The sequence below is a fragment of the Pan paniscus genome, chromosome 1, assembly GCF_029289425.2.
Source record: "Pan paniscus chromosome 1, NHGRI_mPanPan1-v2.0_pri, whole genome shotgun sequence".
Taxonomy (NCBI): domain Eukaryota; kingdom Metazoa; phylum Chordata; class Mammalia; order Primates; family Hominidae; genus Pan; species Pan paniscus.
The window spans coordinates 163,073,109-163,082,107 of NC_073249.2; the positions used below are offsets into that span (position 1 = coordinate 163,073,109).

Here is an 8,999-nt window from a genome sequence, read left to right on the forward strand (position 1 = left end):
ATGCTCCCTTAAAACAAAACACTCTGGAGTCCTAAAACCTTGTAAAACTTGCTATTCTCTGAGCCTTGGTTGCTACCTTGCAGCAGGACCATCGTTTTGAAGCCAATTTTTCAAATTTCTTCAGTAAGCCCTTGATAATGATGGTGGCTAAAATACTTCACGTTCACTAAGTCCATGGTGCTGTGTTAGGTGCTATAAGTTCATAACATCCTTTTATTCTCGCAAACCCCCCCAGTAAGCCACATATTATTGTTATTCCCATTTTACAGATAAGAAAACAGAGGCTCAAAAGGTTAGGTAACTTTGCCCAAGAAGGCAACAAAGCCCCAATTCAAACCCCCATTCCCTATCAGGCTCAAATCCCATTCTATTTCCATTACTCCACGCCACCTCTTTAAACAGCTATCAAAGGAAGTCCATCCTGTATAGAAATACTTGAAAAAAATAAAGTTTGGACTGTTGATCTTTTTTTTAGTCCCCCTCTCTCTCTTAAAAAAAAAAAAAATCTATGGTTCTATGGAGAGAAGCAGGAAAAGGAAATGTAAGGAGGCCAAACATTATGAGGCTTGGCTTATCAGTATTTCATAACAGCTTTTGGATCAAGACTCTACAAAACCTTATTTATGGACAGACAGTTACTGTTAAGCAGAGCCTTTTTATACAACCTTTTCATCTGAGGATGTTGTAGCCTTCTGCTGCCTTTCTATTAGTGAGAGATGAGGTGTGAAATTTGCTGGCCCTGCCAAGATTATCCCATTAAATTATCTGCCCTCTTCCAATGTAATTCACTCAGGGGCAACTGTTTGAGACTCAGGTCCTATGGATGTCCATGCCTGGGTGTTCTGGGGGGTGTGGCTGGGGGCGGGGGATGAAGGAAAAAGTTCAGATGGTGGTAGCATCCCAATCACATAACATTAATCCACGTTTCACTGCCTTACCAAAATAAAGTGGATGCCACAATTATCCCATTCCTAAACAAACTGAAAACCCCAACCGAGCTTACTGCAACAAAGAGAGAGCCTTTTTACTGCTGTTTATTTTTATTTTGTATTCGTTAGCTTTTTAGATATTCCTGGCATGCAAGTCAGTCTCCGTGTAACAAGCAGCTGCATTTAGTTAAGGATTTTCGAAGAGTTGCCCCCATCACCTCCCGCTTCAACTCCAGAGAACTTTCTCAGACTCTCCTTTCTCTTCGAGTGTCTACCGAACAGTCTCTCCCGTCACACCCCAGGGAATGGGTGAAGCCAGGCTAAGGCCCTTCTGTTTGAGAAAGAGGCCTTGAAGACTTGAGTGTTTCTCAGCTGGAGCTGGATTTGCCAGGGTCTGGTCCTCACTGGGACCTTGAGCTGGCAAGCCAGCTGTCCCACTAGACAGCACTCTAATAAATCCCCGCCTTCTCAGCCTACAACCACAGTTGTCCACCAAGATGCAAATACAAAGTCACTTCATCAAAATATAGCTTATTGATAGTTGGAAAAAACTGGCGAGCACACTTCTCAAACCACATCAAAGTTGAAGCTCATTACAAAAATGTAATTCTTCCAGAACCAGAGATCCAGGCCATCCAACAAGGTGCTTCCAGTCTATCTCTGAGTTTCAGCAAGACCGTCTTAGGGAACTCCAGCACTGGAAGGAAAATTGAAATTGGCTGTCTCCAATAATTTCTTATAACCTCTAGATTACGGCTAAGCAAGCTTCCCTTTGCTGCTGTTGGAAAACCTTGGGAAATACCACCTTTGTTCCATACATTAAAAGAATATAAATTGTAAGAATTAAACAAGGAAAGAATGTCTAGGACAGCCACTAAGGTAAGAGCATGAACTGTTAGGGCTTGTAAGCCCAGTAATGCCACTTTTTAGCAGTGTAACCTAAAGAAAGTAACTTAACCTCTCTGTGCCTAAGTTTACCCATCAGTAAAATGAGCTAATTATGCTATCTCCCTTAAAGGGTTGTTGTGAGGATTCAGTGAGTTAATACTTGCAAAAGGCTTAGAAGAGTGATTGGCCCATTGTAAGGATTAGATAAGTGTTTGTTAAATAAACTGTACAAATTGCATCTCAGAATGCTTGGATTCAGAGACATATTTTCTTACTTGAGGTCACAAGGACTTGGCACCATTCTTCAGCTTCTCTCAGGCCCAATTAACAGCCTGCCTGGTGGAAGGGAAACTGGGAGGTGAGAAGTGGGGCCTCCATGGAGTGTGTTAACCTGGGATAAGGCCTAGAACTGGCCACCAACACTCAACTCCTTTCAGCCTCCCCAGGAAGACAACCCATTGCCTCAGGCATCAAACACTCCAAGTCAGCAGTTCCTATCATTCAGAGGTTGACACTTTTCTTGGAAAATAAGATTATAGCTATAGCTATAAATACAGAACCGTAAAAATGCATATAAAATTGTGTATATTATTTCTGGAAGTTCACATATCCTTAATTTCATGTACCCCAAATTAATTTCACGCACTCACCTCTAGGCTGGGTGCTGTTCTCCAGTACTTCACATGCATGACCTCACTTCAATCTCATAACACTCTTGAAAGGCTCAGGAAAACTGACACACCCACTATACAACAGAGAAAAGATTCAAATCCAGGTCTGTTAAATGCCAAAGCCTGTGCTTGTAACCATTTAGCTTTACTGTCAAGTTCTGCTACACTACACTTCTTTCATACTAGAAGATGGGACAAGAAAAGGAAAAATCCTTGAAAATATGCCATGTTGCATTTTTACTAAGAAAGCATATATCAGAATTTTGCATACAACCAAAAAAGTTATTCTCCATTCATTCAACAAATATCTATGGACCACTTACTATATATGTGTGTATATACATATGCTATCTGTACATATACATTTACATCAAAGTACATATAGCTTACAAAGTGTTCCATTCTCCATAGGATGCTGTGTAAAATTTTCAGAAATATTTGAAATGGGGTAGATGTTCACCATCAAACCACCAGCCAAATCTGATACTAATTTCAGAGCAAGTAACACTTTCAGAAACTTTCCAAAAGTCTAACTGGGGGCCTATGCTCACGATACAGAAGAGAAAGGGTGCTACAGGGCAAAGCTGACCCCTCACTAAATATCAGGCAGATTATCCCAGGCATCAGAGAAGCAAAACAGCCTACCATGTATGCTGAATCTATATTGGAAATTAAATATTTCCAAAACTGAAGGAGACAATTTGACCACACCCTTTGCCCATCCCACCTTGGTTCGGCTCCCCCTAGCCAGCCAGGGAGGATTTTCAGGCATCTCTAATAAAGTTGGGACTAGTGGACTTGGGCTCTCAGTGTTTTCACCAGAAAAGCTCACAGTCTTATTGCCTTCAAGACACTTCTATTCTAAAAGTACAGACAAATACCTATTTAAATGGCAATGGAAGGTTTACAAAATGATAGCAAACACAGTAGCAAGCCACCTCCCTCTGGCTCCCAGCAGCCAAACCACAGAATCTATAAGATTTTGAGAAAGGCCAGGTAGGTTCCTAAAGCCCTGGGCTTGGGTGCAGTTATAAGGTAAGCTTCAGGTTCCTAAAGAAGTTGAGCTTTGCATAGGGAGGGGGTAGATGAGAAATCAACAATGGACAGACCAGAAAAAATAAATTTAAAGGTTTTCTTCTCCTGGCTAACAAAATAGAAAAATGATGGGAGAAATGTTTTGTATCTTTTTAAATAAATACATGAAACATATCTCTGCTTAAGCTGATTTCCTGAGCCACTGGCTGGGCTACCTTAGGGACCTTGAGTCCAAGAGGAGAAAGTAAACATGAGTTCTACCAGAAGTCTTGACCCCAGAGAAAAGATCAAACATTCACAAAATGGAAAGGGATTTATAAAACAACAAATAAGACAATAATAACAGATTTGAGCTCATTACTAAAGAGTATGGTGAGAGAAGAGAGACAGACCCTCTCATATTGTTTTATATTGTTTTATACTCAGAAAAGGAAAGAGAAGCGAAACTAAAGGCAGGTAGCCCGGCACCTAGGAACCAGACCTGAAACCAAGGAACCAGACCCGAAACCAGGCCTGGGCCTGCCTGACCTAAGCCTGGTAGTTAAAGATCGACCCCTGACATAACTGGTTATGTTATCTATAGATTCCAGACATTGTATGGAAAGACAGTGTAAAAATCCCTATCCTGTTCCGTTTCGTTCTGATTACCAGTGCATGCAGCCCCCAGTCATGTACCCATCACGACCCTCTCACGCGGACCCCCTTAGAGTTGTGAGCCCTTAAAAGGGACAGGAATTGCTCACTGGGTGTCTGAGGAGTTTTGTCTGCGGCTCGTCCTGCTACAATGGAATAGGCAATACCTTTTTTAAACAACTCTAAAAGGCTGTAAACAGTTAAAGGAGACAGAATTGGGGTGGCTGCTGATAAGAAGGGTGTTTACAGTGAGCAAAATCAATGCAGGGACATGTATTTAAAGGCAAGTGACCCCCACCCCCACAAGGGGCTATGATCTAAAAGCAACCATTGTTGAAAGGTGAAGTACAAAGTAAAGGAGTCCACAGAGGAAATAACTGAATTAACCAAAGCCCCAAGCCAGGAGTCCCACCTTAGTTAAAATCACCCTGCTTATCTCCACCTCAATTTGCTGGGCAACCCAAGTTGAGAAGGATGTTTACATTACGTAGGCAGCATGGCCCATTTTTACTTTTCACCCAGGTGTTGTGGCGCAAGGCCAGATGTTTGGCATCACCAAGCAAAACATCTATGTGACCAAGCTGTTTACATTTCATTAGGATTTTTCATCAGGAAGGTGCACTCCCTGCTGATGCACATCTTAATTACAATTAGGAGCTCTATTTACCCCCAGGAGCTTCCAGATTAGCACGACCACATTATAGGATCGGTTTCAGAAATCATCCTCAGAAAATGCTACTCTAGCTTCCAAAAACCATCTCTAAGAAATCAAAATTTCACACAACTTCCTTCCAGAGTGTGTTTTCTACCAAGAAAATCAGCTAACTTTTAGTAAAAACTAATTCTGCATTCGTAGTCTATGTAGTGAATACATCTTTTTCCTCTCAACTGCTAAGTAGCGCAGAGCTTTTTCTTTTCCTAAACACAGTGCTAACTTAAAAATGAAAGATGCATGATAAAAGAGCAGAGATCTATTTATCCGCTCAGGTTTAGGGCTGGGAGTGGGGGAGGGCAGAATCCAAAGGCTCCTCACCCCCTCAAGGGATGCATGTTAAAAGTGAGGCCCGAGACCCCGGAGACTTTAATCAACTTTCCCCCTCCAACCTCCAAAGAATGAATCGGTTGTCTCCACAGGCTCAGCCGGGCTCTTCCCTCTCATTGTGTACCGGCTCAGACGCAGCAAGGACCCCAGCTTCCCGCAGCGAACTAAGACGCTCCGGCTTGCGGTGAAGTCTTTCTCTAACTGTTGCGATTGTCTTTGGAGATTACCAAAATCAAATATGCATTAGATGGCTTTTCTCCCTCTTGTTTGTAACACGCACACACACACGCGCGCGCGCGCGCGCGTGCACACCCAAAGCACTTTGGAGCCGCAGGCCGCCTCTGACAGCACATTTTGCACAAAGTGGCAGCGGCTGCAGCGGCGCACAAGTTTTGGCCTCTATGGTGACTCTCGGGAGGGCCGGAGGGCCGGGGGCGGTGGCGATGCGAGGCCGCCGGAGCCCCAGGAGGACAGGGCTTTTGTTTGCGTCGATCCGCGAGCCGCCTGGGCTCTGGCGAGCACCACTGAAAATCCAAACTCCCTCCTGGACCGCGCCTTCCGGGCCGGCTCGCAACTTGGGGGCAGGATAGACTTGCCTGAACACCGGCTGGGGCGCGCTGGAGGTCCAGGAAGACAAGGGGGGACGCCCTGCACAGAAGTGCCCCGATCACCCCCAGGACCCTCAAACCCCTCCACGCTTCCTGTCAGCGCTGACAATCGCTGCTGCGCACCGAGGAACGAGTCCCTGGGCGCGCCCCGGCCCGCCGCGGGGCTCCGGGGCAAACCCTGGCCTGGCGGCGCAAGCGAGCCCCGTGGCGGGTGGCCGGACGCGCCCCGGAGCCAGCGCGGCGCTTCCTGCGTGTCCCGCGCCCGGCTGGACGACGGAAGGGTGGCCACGGGTCAGGGGGTCTGGGCGGGCGGGGGCCGGCGGGCGCCTCTTACCTTGGGCAGCAGCCCCGCGTGCGGCCAGCAGCAGCGCGGCCAGCAGCGCCAGGAGCGGCGGGCGCGTCCCGCGGCGGCGCGGCCGGTGCATTCCTCCTCTCGCTGAGGCGGCGGCGGCGGCGGCTCCCAGGCCGCGCGCAGAACATCCACGGGCTCTTCCCGGGCTCCCGGCCGCCTCGTCCCGGCCGCTGGCGCTCGCAGGACGCCGGGGACGTCTGCAAAGCTCTTTGTCCCTCTAACCTGCTCCCTCGCCTCCGCCTGGCCGCCTCTGGATGCCGCGAGCGCGATCCCTTCCCAGCCCTCTGGCTGCAGCCTCGCCTGGGCCGGCGGGTCAGTCCCAGGCTGTCCGGGTCGCACCAGTGGGCGTGAGTCGCCCTGGGTCGGACTCCGAGAACAGCGCACCCTGCGCCCAGGGGCTGCCGTCCCGGGGCTCCCTCGGCGGCGGCGGTGGCGGCTGCTCCAGCTCTCCACGCTCCCTCTCTCGCTCAACTTGTCACTTTCCACCAACTCTCCAGCCCAGCGCCCCAGCCCCGACCAATGGGAGACGCGGCCCAGGCTGGCGACCCAGCGCCCTCTACTGCCGCCTCTCAACGCCCGCACCCTCCCCGACTTCGCAGAAAGCGGTCGCGGCTCCCGGGTCTCGGGCACGCTCCCTCCCCTCCCCTCCCCCACACTCCTCAAACTCGCCACCGAACCGAGCCCCGGGGACCTTCGAGGCTACTTGACAGAAGGGGAAACCGAGGCTCAGAGAGACTTATCCGGGATCTCAAGCCAGTTCGTGGCTGGACGACAGTAGACCCAGGTTCTAGCAGCCTCAGCTGTGTCACTGTTAGCTGTGTGACTCTGGGTAATGGCACATTTATTGCTATCATACAATTTCCCTTTTGCTTTCTTCTTGGACCCAAGAGTTGAGAGAGTTCTTACACAAGTAATTTATACTTCGCCTTTTTGTCTTTAATTTGTAGTTTCACTGAATTCAATGTCATCTGTACTGCCTCCTGGCAAGATTTATTGAGGATTATCTGTGGTTATTTTTGCCAATGTCCCATGGTTTTTTGAAAGGTGTTTCTGTCTTCCGAATGTGAAGATAGAATACTGTATCGATTTATCTTCTTTGTATTCATTATTTTTTCAGGCCTTCTGAATCTTTGCATGTTTGTTTGTTTGTTTGTTTGTTTTTTGTCTAGCTGCTCTGCCATGAGCCAAGGGATCATTAAAGACCTCTACAATGAGTGTGTTTTTGTCCATTTCTCCTGGTTTAACTTTATGGATTTTGTAATTCATAAATACCCATAATGATTTGACTTTCCCTGTAGAGACTGCCTTTGATCATAAAAAGTGGTGAGCGCCTGCTGTTTTCAGGGCTGTGCTCTAGGCTCTGAAGATGCAAGGGTAATAGGACACCTGTCAGTCTTGCTCTGGAGGAACAGGAAGAAGCCCATAGTCTCTCAATAATCACGTGGCCACTTACTAAATACCTCCTGTTTGCCTTGTGTTTTATATGCATTTGCTCACAAATCCTCCATTGACACTAAAAAGAGTCATTAAAAGTATATACTTCTTAGCTGTTTTACATATATTATCCCCATATTACAGTTTTAGAAATTGAAACTCAAAGGGAAAGTAAATGACTTGCCCACAGTCTCACAGACATGGGGCAGCCAAGCCAGCACTCAGGCTATTTCCACTGAGAGAGTTAAAGCCTGTAACCAGAGCCTGGCACATGATAAGCACTCACTCGGGAGTTGTTGCTGTTGCAGTAGCCTCTAAGAACCCAGCTTTAGGGTTTTAAAATGAACAGTCACTTCATGGAGGGCGAGGACTCTGTCTCAATCATCTAGGTATCTTGCTGGCCTCTAACAGTACCCGGAATGCAATAGGAGCTCAATTAATGAACAAAGGTTAGGTCACCATTTGGAAAATATTAATTTCTCATCATATTTGTTTTATAGGGGTGCATGGAGGAGGGACAAAATTTCATCCATACTCCTTGGCACCAGGAAAAGCAGATCCCTGAGAGCTGAGACATTAGAAGGGGGAAAAAATGCAGCCCAAAGTATGTCCCAGCAGGTCATGGACTCCAGACTCCCAGCCCTTTGCCTTCAGGCAGGTGAATGACTAACCCATGCGGGACAAACAGTCACTTATTCTTCTCCAGGACTTCATGGCAGGAGCTGTGTCAGTAGTTTTCCCCCTTTCTATCGCTCTGACCTGAGGTCAAAAAATGATAGACAGAGAGGCCTTGGGTCAACCAGTTCATTACCTACATTGATCTGTCCCCCAAGTTTCTCTGCCTGAGATCTATTCAATCCTGTCCCAATTATCTCGCTTCTTGCCTGAGGAACTTACTGCACAAGGTTCTCTTGTTGGGAAACAGTCTTTGATGGTCAGTCTTAGTATATCACAGCCCAGAAATCAGAGGATACTCAGTTACACTGCACAGTGCTGGGCAGTCCTCTGTTGTCTACAGTCAATACACACAGTTGTCAGACAAGGAGCCTTTCTCATCCACCCACCCTGCCCCCAGCCCCCACCCTATAACTCCTAGGCCCAGGTATCTTAGGTAACAGACAGCTGCGAGTGCTGAGTATACAGAACTTAATGGCACTTTTATCAGTACTTAACCTTCCAGGAACTTAATCACAGAATCATAGACATAAGGAATGTGAGACCTGGAAAGGGCTTTGGAAATTAACTAGTACACCCCCCTCAACATTTTATACAGGAGACATGTGGGACTTAGGAGGGTGAAACTGCCTTGCCCAAAGCTGGCCAGAGCCAAAACTAGGACCTAGACCTACCAGTCCAGACCTGGGTAAGGACCATCATCAAATCATCCCAGATTCCTTCAGTTTAGCT

The 8,999-nt window shown here is 47.2% G+C and overlaps 1 protein-coding gene across 2 annotated transcripts in view; it reads right to left on the reverse strand.

The window, feature by feature from the left end:
* The window catches only part of ROR1 (receptor tyrosine kinase like orphan receptor 1), a 408,712-nt gene extending 401,175 nt beyond the window's left edge, over positions 1–7,537 (reverse strand). Inside the window, exon 1 of one of the 2 annotated variants that reach the window (XM_063600720.1) lies at positions 6,141–7,537. In XM_063600720.1, coding sequence (XP_063456790.1) covers positions 6,141–6,231 — 91 coding nt within the window. In that variant the 5' untranslated portion in view covers positions 6,232–7,537. The remainder of the gene's footprint in view (positions 1–6,140) is intronic. The other variant, XM_008958943.5, reaches the window with a different exon arrangement.
* Positions 7,538–8,999: the final 1,462 nt, after the last annotated feature.